At 50.4% G+C, this 17,917-nt stretch overlaps 1 protein-coding gene across 2 annotated transcripts in view; it reads left to right on the forward strand.

Annotated features, from left to right (window-relative positions):
- The window catches only part of ANKRD28 (ankyrin repeat domain 28), a 549,582-nt gene extending 541,584 nt beyond the window's left edge, over positions 1–7,998 (forward strand). For both annotated transcript variants that reach the window (XM_078664027.1, XM_078664028.1), the window contains exon 28: positions 4,979–7,998. In XM_078664027.1, coding sequence (XP_078520153.1) covers positions 4,979–5,265 — 287 coding nt within the window. In that variant the 3' untranslated portion in view covers positions 5,266–7,998. The remainder of the gene's footprint in view (positions 1–4,978) is intronic.
- The last annotated feature ends 9,919 nt before the right edge of the window (positions 7,999–17,917 follow it).

Below are 17,917 nucleotides of genomic sequence, written 5' to 3' on the forward strand. Positions count from 1 at the left end.
AGTCCTTGGGCCTCTCGGGCCAGCGCCAGCAATCTGCTGCCTTTCACTCCTTTCGTGGCCACGGAAGGGGTGCGCCCACACGTGCGCCAGCCACGCACCACAGGGCAATACCCAACGCGGTGGCAGCCGTGGGAACCGCCGTCCGGGCGGTCGGGGGGCAGCGGCGAGGTCAGTCTACACCTTCCCCCGCAGTATCCGCCTCGAAACCCTCCTAGTCCGAGCTTGCAGGCCCATGTGACGCCAGTGGGGGGCAGGGTTCGCCATCACCACCTCCACTGGCGCATTGTCACATCGGACAGGTGGGTGCTGCAAATCGTCCGAAGGGGCTACTCCCTCCCCTTCGAGGCGACTCCTCCAGCCATGCCACCGCAGAACCACCGTGTATCGGGGGATCATTTGCGACTTCTGCAGGAGGAAGTTACGGCCCTCTTGGCCAAGGGGGCCATCGAGCGCGTTCCTGGGCCAGAAGTAGGGTGTGGTTGCTACTCCCACTACTTTCTGGTACCCAAGAAGGGCAAAGGGGGCCAACGCCCTATCTTGGACCTAAGGAACGTCAATGGCTTCCTCCGGAAGGAGAAGTTCAAAATGCTGACTCTGGCTCAGGTTCTGGCTGCCCTGGACCCAGGAGACTGGATGGTAGCGTTGGACTTGCAGGACGCTTACTTTCATATCCCCGTCCTGCCTGCCCACCGGCGCTACCTGCGGTTCATGGTGGGCCACGAGCACTTTCAATTTACCGTGCTCCCCTTCGGCCTTACCAGCGCCCCACGGGTGTTCACAAAGGTGATGGCGGTGGTCGTAGCTCATGTGCGCAGGTTAGGGGTTTCAGTCTTCCCCTACCTCGACGACTGGCTGTTGAAGGCGGGCTCGCCCCAGACAGTCGTCAGCCACCTCCAGACGACGGCGGACCTCCTGCACCAGCTGGGGTTCTCCATCAATGTGCCGAAGTCACACCTGTGCCCCTCTCAGAAGCTCCTCTTCATCGAAGCGGTTCTGGACTCGGCGCGGTTTCGGGTTTATCCGCCCGAACAGCGGGTCTGGGATATTCAGGCTCTGATTCCCATCTTTCAGCCGTTATCCCGGGTTTCGGTCAGGTTGACGCAGCGGCTTCTGGGGCTGATGGCCTCCTGCATCCTACTGGTGCATCACGCCAGGTGGCGGATGCGGGCTCTGCAGTGGGACCTGAAGTTTCAGTGGGCCCAGCATCAGGGCAACCTATCCGACCACGTCCTGATCTCGGAGGGCACTGCGAGACAGCTGCAGTGGTGGCTCACGGACCGCGATTGGGTCAGCGGCAGATCCCTCTCCCTTCCCCAACCGGAGCACGTGGTTGTGACAGACGCGTCCCTCCAGGGCTGGGGAGGCCACATGGGAGAGGCGGAGATCAGAGGCCTCTGGTCTCCGGCGGAGACCCGGCTCCACATCAACCTGTTGGAGCTCAGGGCGATTCGTCTAGCACTGAAGGCATTCCTCCCCTCTGTCCGGGGGAGTGTAGTGCAGGTGTTCACGGACAACACCACCGCCATGTGGTACTGCAACAAACAAGGCGGGGTGGGGTCGTGGATCCTTTGTCAAGAGGCTCTTTGCCTTTAGCAATGGCTGGAACGCCAGGGCGTGACCCTGGTGGCTCAACACCTGGCGGGTTCTCTGAACGCCAGGGCGGACGAGCTCAGCCGTCGGTGCATGATGGATCACGAATGGCGTCTGAGCTCGGACGTGGCGCAAGGCCTCTTTTAGCGATGGTGAGAGCCTTGGTTAGATCTATTCGCCACCGAAGAGAACGTGCAATGTCATCTGTTCTGCGCATTGGAATTTCCAAGGCGGCACTCGCTCGGAGACGCTTTTCGTCGCGAGTGGAGTTGCGGTCTGTTGTACGCCTTTCCGCCTATACCACTTCTGCCCAGAGTGCTGAAGAAGATCAAGCGCGACCGGGCCCAAGTCATCCTTGTGGCTCCGGACTGGGCGAGAAGGTACTGGTATCCAGAGCTACTCAGTATGTCAGTCGATCCCCCGGTTTGTCTGCCTCTTCAGGAGGACCTTCTGTCGCAGCAGCAGGGGACGGTCCTCCACCCGAACCTGTCCAGTCTCCACCTCCATGCTTGGAGATTGAGCAGCGACAGTTGAGGCCATTTGACTTGCCTCCTGAAGTTTGTAACATCATTCTGGCAGCCAGGCGTCCCTCCACAAAGTTGGTATACGCCTGCAGGTGGAACAGATTTGTGGCATGGTGCACAGCAAAGGCTGTGGATCCCCTCAATGCCCCTCTTTCTGGTGTTCTTCTCTTCCTTCTTTCACTTGCCCAGCAGGGCTCTGCTCTGGGCACTATCAAGGGCTACCTTTCTGCCCTTTCAGCCTTTCTCAGGCTGCCTGATCAACCTTCTTTGTTCAAGTCCCCTATTGTAAATAGATTTCTTAAGGGCATCACACACACGTTTCCTCCTGTTCCGTTTGTGATGCCTCAGTGGGACTTGAACCTGGTTCTTACCTTTCTGATGTGCGCTCCCTTTGATCCACTTCACAACTGTCCTCTTCGCCTTCTGACCTTGAAGACTGCTTTCCTGGTTGCCATCACCTCTGCCAGGAGAGTGAGTGAGCTCCAGGCCCTTTCTTGTACTCCACCTTTCCTTTCTGTCCATCCGGACAAAGTGGTGCTGCGTACCAAACCTTCTTTCCTGCCCAAGGTTGTCACGGCCTTCCACATCGGGCAGTCTATCACCTTGCCAACCTTCTTCCCGCCACCGCATCCCTCTAAAGAGGAAGAGCGGCTCCACCATCTGGACCCAAAACGTGCGCTCTCATTCTATTTGGATCGCACACGCCAGTTCCGTGTGGATGACCAACTCTTTGTTGGTTACGTGGGCGCTAAGAAGGGGAAAGCGGTGCACAAGAGGACCATCTCCCGGTGGATCATCCTGTGTATCCAGGCATGCTACTCCTTGGCCAGGAAGGAGCCCCTGGTTGGACTGCGGGCTCATTCTACCCGAGCGGCGGCGACTACCACTGCCCTGGGCAGGGGTGTGCCCTTACAAGACATCTGTCAGGCAGCTACGTGGGCATCGTTGCACACGTTTGCAAGACACCACTGCCTGGACAGCCAAGTCCGGAGGGATGGCTTCTTTGGCCGTTCATTCCTCCAGGACTTTCTGGTGTGATTATTAGTTCGCAGACCCACCACCGGGGTTGGTATTGCTGGGGTATCTATTCTAAGGTAAGGAATCCAATACTAACGTGTCTCTTTCAGATGCACAAGTTACTACTTGTGTAACGATATATCTGTAAGAGACATTAGTTAGTATTAGATTCCTTACCGACCCACCCATCCTCCCCGTTCTGCGAACCAATATCTAGGGTTAGGGTTGTCCCCTTTCAGGGCCCTAGTTTCAATGGCACCAGTGTTGGTTTTTAACATGGCTCTGCGTTTCTGGTGCGGAAAAGCTGTGTCTTAAGAACTGACGTCAGCACGCGGAGGCGGCGTCTAAGTACTCCGACGACGTCATCACGGCGCCCACGACGCCGACGAAGGACGCGGAGCCGCAGACGACGCCTACCGACGCGCAAGGGTACTGCTACGCAAAAATTTCCGGATCCAGTCTGACGCCTTGGGATATTCTAAGGTAAGGAATCTAATACTAACTAATGTCTCTTACAGATATATCGTTACACAAGTAGTAACTTGTGCTTATTGCTTACAAAATAAGACCAGGTCTCACATGCAACATTGCACAATTATACAATAAAAATATGCAATACTAGTCATTTTATGGTCAGGGCTATCCCTCCCTCGATCAGGCTTGGTGCGGAGAAGTAATATTTCAGAAATATATTCACAAATGCATGCATCTTTCCGGCCAAATCTAGGTGAGTTTTCCGAGGTATAAGTTTCAGATCAAACTATGATAAACAAACTACTCCAGTCCCCTCAGTCTAGGCATGCCGTGGCCGAGTCAGGCTTTTATTGTCAACGTTGGAAATATAACATACTAATGGTGTCGGATAGCGACCTATGCCAATTTCTGTGCTTACGTTCACACGTTTACTTATTTGTTACTTCCCTTCTGTGCTCCAGACCAATCTTCAAATTCAATATGGATTGTACCATGCATCAAGATCTGCTATGGGCTAGCAAAGAAGCAGCGCCCAGAAGACTTGTGCGCTCAACACCAGAGTGAAGGCGTAGCGCCGTATGTTCACACAGCATTACTGTCTGGATAATGAGGTCTGGCAGCATAGACACTTCGTCTGATCTTTCCTGAAGGATTTCCTGGTCTACGCCATTCCACAGAGCCACACCGGGGCGGTATCGCTGTGGTATATATTCACAGGTGCGGAATCTGTGGTTAGTCTCTATCAGAAGAACAAGTTACTTACCTTTGGTAATGCCTTTTCTGGTAGAGACTCTATCTCACTGCAGATTCCTCACTGTTGCCTGTTGAATGGACTCATCTTGTCCATTGATACGGTTCTATCAGTTGATCACATCTGCACACTGTCACCTATTGATTTCTAGCGGTTCCTCGTCTGCTGACATGGACAGAGTTCAGAAAGATACTGCCATCAGCGTGTGGCGGTGGCCCCTATGTAGGGGCACCAATGCCATATCCATGGTGGGAAGGATCCGGCTCACAAAGTAATTGCTACAAGAATATCCAGATCCTGTCTGAAACCTTGGGATGTTAACGAGGTGAGGCATCTGCAGTTAGTCTATAACAAAAAAGGCGCTCCCGGAAGTAAGTTGTTCTCCAGGTCTTATCTTGTCTGTTATGGAGAGAGGTTTCTTTTATGGTGTGAAGTAGGGCAAGAGGAAACATTGGAGGGGTATTTATGCCGCAATCCGTGCTCTGCTCCACTGTTGCTGACAAAAGGCCATAAAGGTTTAATAGTAATTTAAAAATGGTCAACAGAACATTGCATTTTTAGAGCCGGATCTCCAATTGACACTGCGAAGTGGTCTTTTAACAGTTTTCCTTTCATATTTCAGGTTACACCCCAGCATTGGCTTGTGCTCCCAATAAGGATGTGGCTGACTGTCTAGCTCTGATCCTGGCCACCATGATGCCTGTCTCCTCCAGCGGCGTGCTTCCCTCTCTGACTCTGAGTGCCATCAACCACTATACAAACACCTCTAAGACGGTCACCTTCGACTCCCTGCCACTTGTGCGAAACGAACACAGCTCCTACTGTAACTTCAACAGCATCAGCCGGGAAGATGGCTACCCCTACCCAGAGGATGATGAGTTGAACGATTCGGATTCGGAGACGTACTGAGATGGTCACTTAGAGCAGTCGAGCTGAGGAGCCCAGGCATGTGGGAAGGACGCGAACCGCCCACATTCATCAGACTCAAGTGTGAGAAATGCACTTGATTTCTTGGCCACAGGGATGACCGCAATGGTTTTATAAGATTTTTAAGCACTCATGCCTTTGAAGAAGAGGAACTAAGCTGCAGTGGAGGCCCCTGAAGACTTGGGGCTTTTCGCCATTTGTATTCTTTGGGCAAGTTGCATCTGTGAATAGGAGCTCAACAGTTTCCAGGTCCGCGACAAAGAACTAAAGCAATGAATGTCCATAGAATTTTATTTTGTTGTTTCTACAATGTGGTGCCCGGAGCAGTGACGTGCGGCCATGTGCCCAGGCTGGTCTACAATAACACTACTGTAAATAGAGCAACACCAGCTGTACAAATCTTTCTAGATGACAAGGTGATTTAAAGGCAATAAACAAGTGTGGTACAATAGGCATTGTGTGTGCAGCAAATTGCCAAAGGACCAAATAATTTAAAGTTTTTTTGTAAATTGAGATTCAGTACTTTTCATGTCTAAACTGGAAGTGGAGAAACAGCCAAACCTCTATGGTCTTGACAGCAGTGGCAGGACATGGTGTTGTGTTCAGTTATTCCTTTTAGTTTCAAAGACAATTCAAATGTAAGAAAGTGGATGAATAAAATATGTTTTGGGGAAGTGTCAATTGGGCGGAAGAGACAAAATGAACTTCTCATAATTTTATAATGCTAAAACTTTACATTTAAGCCAGCTGCCGAGTTGCAGTTTAAGATTTGTGTACAGGGTATTTTTTTAAGGACTCGGACCATTTGGGGTTGCTTAGTTTTAGCTTTTAAAATTTGGTTTTTATTATGTTGAATTGTTTATTTTAAGAATATGACAGGTGGTGTGCTGGCTGGAAGAACAGGAGGCCATGTTAACTTATTCAGAGGTGCCGAGCGGTAATAGTCGAGTTTGTTTGGAACAGGACAAACCAGTCTAGTTGCAAGATCTACTCATCCATAAAGAATATTAACAGCTACTCTGAGTATAGTGCAGTAGTGTGTAGGATTCAGCAGTACACAGACTGGAGAGTTGAAAGGCAGGGATTGCTCCTTCTCGAGATGCTGTATTTCTTTTTCTTCACCAGAGTATGGTGTGACCTTTCACCTGGGAAGAGCATTGCATTAGATCCTTGCACTAGCTTACCTTTGGTGAAACCCTCCACATTGAACTGGTATACTTCTCCCAATTGGGGACCTATTGAGTACTCGCTTTGTGTAACGATTGGCTGGTCTAGTACATTTGTCGTAATGTTGGGGCCTTTCCACTTTCTCCTTTCCCTCTTCTCACTCCTGCTGTGTTGCCTTTTGAACAGGATCACTCCCAAAAGTATAAGAATCAGTTACTTGCAGTGTTGTGCCCACATTCTCTGGTGTCGTCTGTAATGGCATACGAGCGGCCAAGGCCACCTTTGCAGAGCTGCATCTGAGCAGCAGTTAAGGGGATGCAAATGGGGTGGCCATCAAGGGCCCTCGGCTTGCGTGATGATTGTTTGGCTCAAAAGGTACATGAATAGGTCCCACCGTAAGACTAATGCAGTATTCTTCACGCATTAGCGTGTATGCTACTCTTGTGAGAATCACCACATCCACCCCAATCTCAATTATTATGCCTCCATTGGTGGCTTTGTCATGTTCAACAGTCTAGCTGTGCTTTGTAGGGACTCTACATTTCACCTGCCCAGTCTGTATAGTGTAACGCTTCCACGATTTAAGCAAGTCTGGCCAATACTCGCATGTTTGGTTTTGGTGCAAGTTAAGTTCCCCCAAGAATTCTAAAGGCTTTAGCCATCGTCAGGTGTAGCATGCTTCCTTAGATGCATGCTGTGTTCTCGTGGTGGGGACTTTTGAAGCAACATCCCCACCTTACCTTTTTCATTTGTGTATATATTGACTTACAAAAGCAGTCCCATTCCTCTCTCGAATGTCCAATTGGACCACTCTGCTTCCCTACCATACCACCCTGGCTCGACAGCTCTTGGTGTCTTATGATCCTGATGTACCATGTACCTCTAGTGTGGTTGTGATTCCTTTTGAAGAATTATTTTTTTATAAAGTCCCTGCTGTGAAAAGAGTGTGAGCTTATGGTTGGGATGTGATGGTAGGGTGTAGGGAAGGGAAGGGAAAAAACAGTTCTTTGCCTTTAGAAACTTGGAAGACTTTACGCCCGGTGAATTCGCTGCCTGGACCTTAGAATTCCTATAAATGGCCAAATGACTGCAAAATATATTCCTGCTGATTCATGATTTTCCTGGTTCTCAAGCAGAAGCTTACGTTTGTCTAGTTAATACGATTTTCAACTTTGTTTGGTTCATGTTTAAACCTGTTACTTTTACCAGTTAAATTGCTTATTCCATGCCCGTGCTCCAGCGTGTAAAGGTAAGGTCTACAACCAATCAACCCCGATTACCACCAGTCCTTTTTGTATTGTGATACTGGAAAACTAAGAGAACTGTAACTAAGCAGCTGGTTTTCTAAACACAAAGTGTGAAAACGGGACAGTATTTTGATCTATTTGATATTTTTTGTGAGTTTTTTGAAGACTTGATATACGCATGTACATAGGATAGCGACTGCTTACCTACTGCATTCTCTGCACTCTTTCAGACATGGAGATTCCTGTATATTTTATGGAGTATAAATAAAACCCAGATGTGAGTTGTATTTAATGAACAATCCACTTGCCTCATGTACAGTACTTTTGTGGTGGTGGTTGTGATGTATTGTTTTTGCTTCACTACAGCAGTAATTTAGGAGTTGTCATTTTTTACTTGTCCTCATATAAGGCCAAAGTCTGTATACTGTAAATGCTAACAAAAGAAATAGGCAAACATAAGAGGAACGATAACGGTTGAACAGATGGAAAAGGCTAAGGAAGGTTTCAAATGATTTCCAACTTGAGCGATGAAGGGATGTTTTTTCACATCCGTTGGTAGATTTGGAGTCCTGCTAAAAGCTGTAAAATGAGAAGTTATCGTGTGAATTTTGATGAGTTGAGCAAGAAGTTGCAGAGTTATGAAACTGTCGCCAAGAGTGAGCAGACCGATGCAGATTCCACTATGTCAGCATGGGACATAGACTGGGACCCCCTTAGACTTAGAGGAGGGGGGACCATGCTGTCAATTGTTAATACATTTTAGATATCTGGGACAGATACAGGCCTTCTTATCCACTCAGACTCCACATACATTTTCAGTTTAAAAGAGGCTAATTCCACAGTCAATGGCCTGAATTGTTCATTTTGTATTGTAAATCTCTTACCCGATTTACATGTCTATATTCAGTCTAGTGGTTGGATCTGGCATCATAGCAATATTTTGTCTGATTTTAAACTCTTCCTTGATATCCACTTGGAACCAACAACTTCTCATTTGTTAGCACCATATTAAGATTTAATTTGCTACCACCGTGTTTGGTCCCAAGGGTCAACTTTGAAAAGCAAGTACATCACGTGAGAAAAATCAAGGTATGAAGACTGTTGTTTTTTTTGTTGTTTTTTTTTAAATCCAGGTCATGCTTAGCTGCAGATTATATCCAAGATTGCTTGCAAGTTGAATGGTTCCTTTTTGTAGAAATCTCAATATAAGGGTTGTCATGAGTAATTCATAAAATCCACAGTCACACTTTTAAGATTTACAATTCTTCTGCTACTGGTTCTTAACCTCTTAGCTGCTGGGCCCTTTTTGGCTATTTTGTTTAGTTCTCTCTTACGGTTCCATAACTTTTTTCTGCATAGGGTATCCACACCAAATTTGTGTCCCTTTTTCCCGATATCCTGGGGATTCTAAAGGGACCCAGGGTTTGTGGATTCCCTTGGAGGGGCCCGAGAAAATAGGCGAAATAAAGCAAATGTTTGAGTTTACTTTTAGAAAAATAGAAAAAAAGTGTTCTGAATAACTGTCTGATTTTTTTTCCCCTTAAAATTGTATCCATGAACGGTTTGCTGTGCTAAAGTCACCATCTTACCAGGTTTCAGGAACATGCAGAGTTGAATAAAAAAAAATCTACTTTTGTGCCGCAGTTTCAAATAAGTACCCCATTTTCCCTATTTTGTGTGCTGTCAGACTACTTCCAGTTTGTGGTGGAAACCACTGTGAAACCCATGGGTGATCCAAGAAAGCTTTAGCTTTCTCAACAGTAGACAAAATTCCGAATTCAGCAAGAGGTCGTATGTGTAGATTCTTCAAGGCTTTCTCAAGGAAAATAACTGTTGAAATAAAATATTGAAAATGGTTATGAAAAAACTGCCATTAGTGACATTATCCTTCGTAACTTTGTCACAATGGCGGTTTTACAAAAGCAGTGTACCAATATGTCAGCTAGACCCTTCTGGTTGCGGGGATATGCAGGGTTTGTAGGTCTACCTACTCCAGTGAAGTGCCATTTTCGTCAGGAGACATGTGGGAACTTTTGGTGGCAGAAAATTTGAAGATTCCGGTACTTTGAGTTTCAGAAATATGTAGAAAATGTGTGTTTTTAGCCTATGTGTGAGGATTGTAAGGGCTTCTGGGTAAGAAAACCTAGTGGAATCCATGCCAGACACACCACCCTTGAGACCCTCTGGTGTCTAGTTTATAAAATATATCATCAATGGCTACTTTCTTTCCAGGAGTATAAATCTCTGGAAACCTGGCTGACAAATGTTCCACAACAGGCTGAATCTCAAACCGGTCATTGTCTGGATGATCCCGGGTCAATGCAATAGAATTGTCAATGAAATGCAGCATGCGTTGCAGTAGTGATGAACGATCTCTGCTCATGTTCGGTGCGAAGCAGGGTGTTACCCATACCGTGCAGACCAGTAGAACTGCAAATCTGAAAGAAACAGGTTAGTATTAGATTCATTACCTTAGAATATCCCCAGGCATCAGACTGGATCCGGAAACATTTGCGTAGCAGTACCCTTGCGCGTCGTCTGCGGCTCTGCGTTCGGGGTCGTGGGCGCCGTGATGACATCGGAGTACTTAGACGCCGCCTCCGCGCGCTGACGTCAGTTCTTCTTTTTTCCGCACCAGCAGCGCAGATCCGGAAAAAGTGGTACCTTAGTCATTTTTTGACTAAACTTTTTACGATCCCTTTTGATCATTTTTTGAGTCTTCGACTCCGTAAGGTGCCGATAGGGCTGCCAGGTTTTAAACCCTGTGAGGACTGCGACCGACTGACGTCGGTCAGCGACCCTCACCGCCGGTGCCTCCACTGTCTCGGCATCGACGACAAGACCTGTCCCGACTGTCGGGCCCTGACTTCGAAAGCTAGGCGGGAGCGGTCCCGCAAGTGGCTCGAGCTCCGGCAGTTGGCCCCGCGCCGCGAGAGGTCCCGGTCCGGACGGAGATCGAGGGACCGGTTGCGGGGTCGGAGCCATCATAGCTCCGGGAGTCGACATCACTCCTCAGGTTCGAAGTAGTCAGGTAAGCACAAGAAGTCGATGAGACGTCATCGCTCTTCCGACTCCCCCTGACGCTCGCACGACGCGGCTGGGGGTTCGGGTGACACCGCCCGCGCGGCTCCGTCGGAGTCGCGGGCGTCGCAACCTGCCCCATACCCTCCGGTCCCTGGGCAGCATGCGACGCCGGAGGAGATCGAGTGCTTCCTCATGGCCATGAGGTCCCTCTCTTCTCAGACGGGCTCCGCGGCACCTCCGGGCCCAGCAAACCCGTCTGGGGGCCCTAGCGAGTCGGGAGCTTCGACACCGACGCCGGCGGGTGCTTCGGCCCCGACGCTGCCGGCGCCTTCGGGCCCAGCGCCGCTGGATCCGCTTCTGGATCCGGGTCGTCGCCGGTCGACCTGCCGACCTCCGCGGCGCCGGTCCCTCAGGTGTCACCTCCGGCGCCATCTTCAGGCAGCGCCGTCCCCCGATGCCCCCCTCGATCCGGTTCCTGATTGGGGAGTTTTACTTCAATGAACCGGCCCCATCATTTGACAACCCTGATTTATCAGGAGATGGGTGATGAGGAGGAGTGTTGGGAGGGGTCTGAGGACCCTCTGACACAGGAGTGTCAGTCCCAGGAGGACTGGACAGGTGGACTTGGGGATGCCAGTGGTCTGGACACCTCGCCAGACACTGGCTTTGTCTCACCTCCTACCGTGGCTTCGGAGGAGGGGGCAACCTTCAGTGTGGTGTTGATGCGGGCAGCCAAGGCCTTGGGCCTTGAGCTCCCGGTCGCGGCCGTAAGGACTAACCTCCTCACTGAGGTCCTTAAACCGCAGTCAAGCTCGGCTGAGCCTCTGCTGCCCTTTAATGAGGCCTTGACTGACGTTCTTTTGGGCACTTGGTCCAGGCCCGCTACAGGTTTGCCTGTAGATATGAACGTGGCCAGACGCCATCGCCCGGCCCCGGGTGACCCTTGTTTCCTGTCCACCCACCCCAGCCCCGAGAGCCTGGTCATCAGGCTTCCAATTCCCAGACCGCATTCCCGTCGGCCCCGCCTGACCGGGAATCCAAGAGGTATGAGCAATACGGCAAGAAGGTATTCTCCTCCCTGAGTCTGGGACTCCGGTCTTCCAACACCGCATGCCTCTTGTGCCGCTACACCCACTCCCTGTGGGACACGGTCGCGGACGTGCTGCCAGAATGCCCGATGGAGGTGCGGGCTAAACTCGGCCAAATCCTTGTGGGATAACACCAACTCACTGGCAACGACTGTGGCGATACGTCGCCACGCCTGGTTGAGGTCCGCCAACTTCTCGGCTGATGTCCAGAATACACTCATGGACATGCCGTTCGATGGGCGTCGCCTTTTTGGCGACAAGGCAGACCATGCGCTTGAGTGCTTTAAGGACTCAAGGGCTACGGCCAGGTCCTTGGGCCTCTCGGCCCGCGCCAGCAAACGGCTGCCTTTCGCGGTCAAGGAAGGGGCGCCCCCACACCTGCTGCCAGCCACGCACCGCAGATTAATATCCAGCGCGGTGGCGGCCGTGGAAACCGCTGCGGCGGTCGGGGACAACGGTGAGGCCAGTCCACACCTTCCCCCGCAGGATCTACCTCAAAACCCTCCTAGTCTGTGCCTTCAGGCCCATGTGACACCAGTGGGGGGCAGGGTTTGCCATCATCACCACCACCACTAGCGCACTGTCACGTCGGTCAGGTGGGTGCTGCAAATCGTCCCAAAGGGACTACTCCAGCCATGCCACCGCAGTACCACCGCGTGTCGGGGGATCACTTGGCACTTCTACAAGAGGAAGTTACGGCCCTCTTGGCCAAGGGGGCCATCGAGCGCGTTCCTGGGCCAGAAGTAGGGTGTGGTTGTTACTCCCACTACTTTCTGGTACCCAAGAAGAGCCTTACCTAATCCATATAACATCAGTGTACTAGACCAGTAGCCGGGGTCTGATATATCATTATCAGTGGCTATTCCCTGAATGTGTAAAATAACACTATTCCCCAGGTCAAGATGTATGAATTAAAAAAAAATATATATATATATATATACACAGGCCACCACTCACTACAAACAGAAAAGTGTGAGAGCAGAGAGAGTGCCTCACGGTTGCAACACCCGAGGGGGTTCCCGGCTAGCAATAGCTGGTATACCCTCTTCTCATCATCGGTCACTCTCTCTGTGTCAAGACAAAAAGAGGTACACACTAAAATTCAAATGTGCACAAGTGAGAATAGTGACAAATAAACAAACAGTGAACAAATACAAACACTATTGTGAAAAATGTTTATGAATACACCTATAGCCCCATACGAAAAAGATAAAAGCCTGGTGAGGTTTTGCTGGCTATCTATCTTTTATTCTGGTGCTGCAAAGCCTCCCAATTAAAAAATGGTTAATTGTATACCATCATAGTTTATTTAGAGCCGACATGTTTCGTTGCTCCAATTTCAGCAACTTCATCAGGGCAAAGATGGGGTTCTCTATTCTCAGCCTTCACACCTTATTAATGAACGGACCTTATGATTGCCACGTCTCCACGTACCGGCAATCATGTGACGGACCCCGTGTCACCTGATCACGCGTCCACCTCGGGAATAGTGTTATTTTACACATTCAGGGGATAGCCACTGATAATGATATATCAGACCCCAGCTACTGGTCTAGTACACTGATGTTATATGGATTAGGTCAGGTCTTAGCTTCCCTAGACCCTGGAGACTGGATGGTAGCGTTGGACTTGCAGGACGCTTATTTTCACATCCCCGTCCTGCCGGCCCACCGGCGTTACCTGCGGTTCACGGTAGGCCACGAGCACTTTCAGTTTACCGGGCTCCCCTTCGGCCTTACCAGCGCTCCACGGGTGTTCACAAAGGTGATGGCGGTGGTCGCAGCTCATCTGCGAAGGTTAGGGGTTTCAGTCTTCCCCTACTTCGACGACTGGTTGTTGAAGGCGGGCTCGCCCCAGACAGTCGGCAGCCACCTCCGGACGATGGCAGACCTCCTGCACCAGCTGGGGTTTTCCATCAATGTGCCGAAGTCACACCTGTGTCCCTCCCAGAAGCTCCTCTTTATCGGAGCGGTTCTCGACTCGGCGCAGTTTCGGGTTTATCCTCCTGAACAGCGGGTTCGGGATATTCAGGCTCTGATTCCACTCTTTCAGCCTTTATCCCGAGTCTGTTAGGTTGACGCTGCGGCTTCTAGGGCTGATGGCCTCCTGCATCCTTCTGGTGCATCATGCCAGGTGGCGGATGCGGGCTCTGCAGTGGGACCTGAAGTTTCAGTGGGCTCAGCATCAGGGCAACCTGTCCGACCATGTCCTGATCTCGGAGGGCACTGCGAGACAGCTGCAGTGGTGGCTCACTGATCGTGATTGGGTCAGCGGCAGATCCCTCTCCCTTCCCCAACCGGAGCACGTAGTTGTGACGGACGCGTCCCTCCAGGGCTGGGTAGGCCACATGGGAGAGGCGGAGATCAGAGACCTCTGGTCTCCGGCGGAGTACCGGCTCCACATCAACCTTTTGGAACTGCGGGCGATTCGTCTAGCACTGAAGGCATTCCTCCCCTCTGTCCAGGGGAGTGTAGTGCAGGTGTTCACGGACACCACCGCCGCCATGTGGTACTGCAACAAACAGGGCGGGGTGGGGTCATGGACCCTCTGCCAAGAGGCTCTGCGCCTTTGGCAGTGGCTGGAACATCAGGGCGTGACCCTGGTGGCTCAACACCTGACAGGTTCTCTGAACGCCAGGGCGGACGAACTCAGCCGCCGGTGCATGATGGATCACGAATGGCGTCTGAACTCTGATGTGGCGCAAGGCCTCTTTCTGCAGTGGGGAGAGCCTTGGTTAGATCTATTCGCCAAAGAAGAGAACGCGCAATGTCATCAGTTCTGTGCGTTGGAGTTTCCAAGGCGGCACTCGCTCGGAGACGCCTTACGTCACGAGTGGAGTTGCTGTCTGTTGTAGGCTTTTCCGCCTATACCACTTCTGCCCAGAGTGCTGAAGAAGATCAAGCGTGACCGGGCCCAAGTTATTCTTGTGGCTCCGGACTGGGCACGAAGGTACTGGTATCCCGAGCTACTCAGTATGTCAGTCGATCATCCGGTTCGTCTGCCTCTTCAGGAGGACCTTCTGTCGCAGCAGCAGGGGACGGTCCTCCACCCGAACCTGTCCAGTCTCCACCTCCATGCTTGGAGATTGAGCGTCGACAGTTGAGGCCATTTGACTTGCCTCCTGAAGTTTGTACTGTGATTCTGGCAGCCAGGCGTCCCTCCACAAAGTCGGTATACGCTGCAGGTGGAACAGATTTGTGGCATGGTGCACAGCAAAGGCTGTGGATCCTCTCTCTGCCCCTCTTTCTGAGGTTCTCCTCTTCCTTCTTTCTCTTGCCCAGCAGGGCTCTGCTCTGGGCACTATCAAGGGCTACCTTTCCGCCCTTTCAGCCTTTCTAAGGCTGCCTGATCAAGTCCCCTATTGTATCTCGTTTTCTGAAGGGCATCACACACGTTCCCTCCTGTTCCGTTTGTGATGCCTCAGTGGGACTTGAACCTTGCTCTTACCTTTCTGATGTGCGCTCCCTTTGAGCCACTTCACAACTGTCCTCTCCGCCTTCTTACTCTGAAGACTGCTTTCCTGGTTGCCATCACCTCTGCCAGGAGGGTGAGTGAGCTCCAGGCTTTCGTCCAAACCCCCTTTCCTTTCTGTCCATCCGGACAAGGTTGTGTTACGGACTAGACCCTCTTTCCTGTCCAAGGTTGTCACGGCCTTCCATATCGGGCAGTCTATCACCTTGCCCACCTTTCCGCCACCGCATCCCTCAAAAGAGGAAGAGCGGCTCCACCGTCTGGACCCAAAACGTGCTATTTCGTTCTATCTAGATCGCACACGCCAGTTCCGGGTGGATGACCAACTCTTTGTTGGTTACGTGGGCGCTAAGAAGGGACGGGCGGTGCACTAGAGGACCGTTACGTGGGCGCTAAGAAGGGACGGGCGGTGCACTAGAGGACCATCTCTCGGTGGGTCGTCTTGTGTATCAAGGCTTGTTACTCCTTGGCGAAAAAGGAGCCTCCTATTGGGCTGAGGGCCCATTCCACTCGGGCCACGGCGACTACTACTGCCCTGGGCCGGGGAGTCCCTTTACAGGACATCTGTCAGGCAGCTACATGGGCCTCGCTGCACACGTTCGCAAGACTCTACTGCCTGGACAGCCATGTCCGGAGGGATGGCTTCTTTGGCCGTTCCGTCCTCCAGGACTTTCTGGTGTGATTATTGGTTCGCAGACCCACCACCGGGGTTGGTATTGCTGGGGTATCTATTCTAAGGTAAGGAATGTAATACTAACCTGTTTCTTTCAGATGAAAAAGTTACTTACCTTCGGTAACGATATATCTGTAAGAAACAGTAGTTAGTATTAGATTCCTTACCGCCCCACCCATCCTCCCCGTTCAGCGAACTGATATCTAGGGTTAAGGTCACCCCCTTTCAGGGCCCTAGTTTCAATGGCACCAGTGTTAGTTTTTAACATGGCTCTGCGTTTCTGGCGCGGAAAAGCTGTGCCTAAGAACTGGCGTCAGCGCGCGGAGGCGTCGTCTAAGTACTCCGACGACGTCATCACGGCGACGCAGACGACGCCTACCGACGCGCAAGGGTACTGCTACGCAAAAGTTTCCGGATCCAGTCTGACGCCTGGGGGTATTCTAAGGTAAGGAATCTAATACGAACTACTGTTTCTTACGGATATATTGTTACCGAAGGTAAGTAACTTGTTCGCTTAGTTTGTGCACTAACTCTATTTTCAGCGTAAGGCCCAAAAATATCTTGAGCTCCTAAAGTGAAGTGGAAAGCCACTGGTGTGCCCTAGAATGAGGCCCTAGAGTGCATCTATGCTCCCTCTGAAAGTGGTCGGTACAAAAATGTTCCTCAACATCCAAAAAGAGATGGACTTAGTCAACTGGTAAAAAATCGGCCGTAGCAACTTTTCATCCAGCGTGGCCAGTGAACGGCGGAATTTGTGGCTGACCTACATTGGAGGACTGCCAAGAGAGCACTCTGTGTTTGACCCCGCTCATGCTCACTCTCTGGGTTGGTCTGCCCTGCTATGGTTGCTTTGCTGCACAGAGTATGCTTGCAAAGTGACCGCAATACTGCCATAATCATTCTGCCTCAGAATCGCTAGTAGACAAGTCATCGGATGAAACTCCACCAACTGAAAAATCACTTTCAGATTCTGCTTCATTTTCTTCTTTCAGATGCTGCCTCAGGATCTGATTTCTCAGTCTCTGGACCTGCCTCAGAGTGGTCCTCCATGACCTGTGTTGGGACCTGGGCAGCAGTCATCCACCGAGATGCGATCTCTGCTGACGGGCTAAAAACTTCCTTCTAAAAAATGGTCCTATCGAGAAGGCAGAAGTATTATTCAAAATCAGTTGGTGGGGCTGTGAGCTTTGTGGAACAGTAAATAAACACTTCTCTTTCAGTGAACTTGCAGATTCTACAAATACACTAAAAAAGATCCTACGGGACATCGCAGCTAAGTGGTCCCAGAGGGAGGCACCAACCTTGTCGAAATGGAGGAGAGGGGTGGACTGGTGTGGGACTCAAGAAGAATCCGTTTTTGAGGCGAGGGGCTGCCCAGAACTTTTTAACAAAATATGGGGCAAATGGTTTGGTGTCCTACCGCCGTGAAGACTCTGATATTACGTTGACCGCTGGGAGCCAATGACTCGTTCTATCCATGTTACTCTACTATGGGGTGTCATGTGGGGGAATCAGGGGTGTTTTAAGGGAATATGTGACTTGTTGCGAATGAATTACCTTGTGTTCAAAACTTTAATAAAAATTGATTATCAAAAAAAAAAGATCCAGTATAACTTCAAGTTGCCACATACCCAATACCACCTCATGCATTTGTCATGGCTTATACAAAACTTTATTGTTGGGGAATCTCCTTGGTCACTGCCAGTAAAAAAAAGTAATTTCCCCAAAGCTACAAATCTCCCTTTGATCTCAAGATCCTTGTGAAACTCAGTGCCATCACTAGGGTCAATGGAATTATGCGGCAGGGGGGGAGCAATTATGCACAGGGTTGACTGAATTATCCATCATGAAAAGACAAACTATGCTGCATAATGCAGTGCCTTTTGTATAGTATTTCATAATTTGCAACCATGGTAATACTGTGAATGGAAACATTTCGCCCCATTAGTACCAGTTTATCTGAT

The sequence above is a fragment of the Lissotriton helveticus genome, chromosome 10 (genome assembly GCF_964261635.1).
Source record: "Lissotriton helveticus chromosome 10, aLisHel1.1, whole genome shotgun sequence".
NCBI lineage: Eukaryota > Metazoa > Chordata > Amphibia > Caudata > Salamandridae > Lissotriton > Lissotriton helveticus.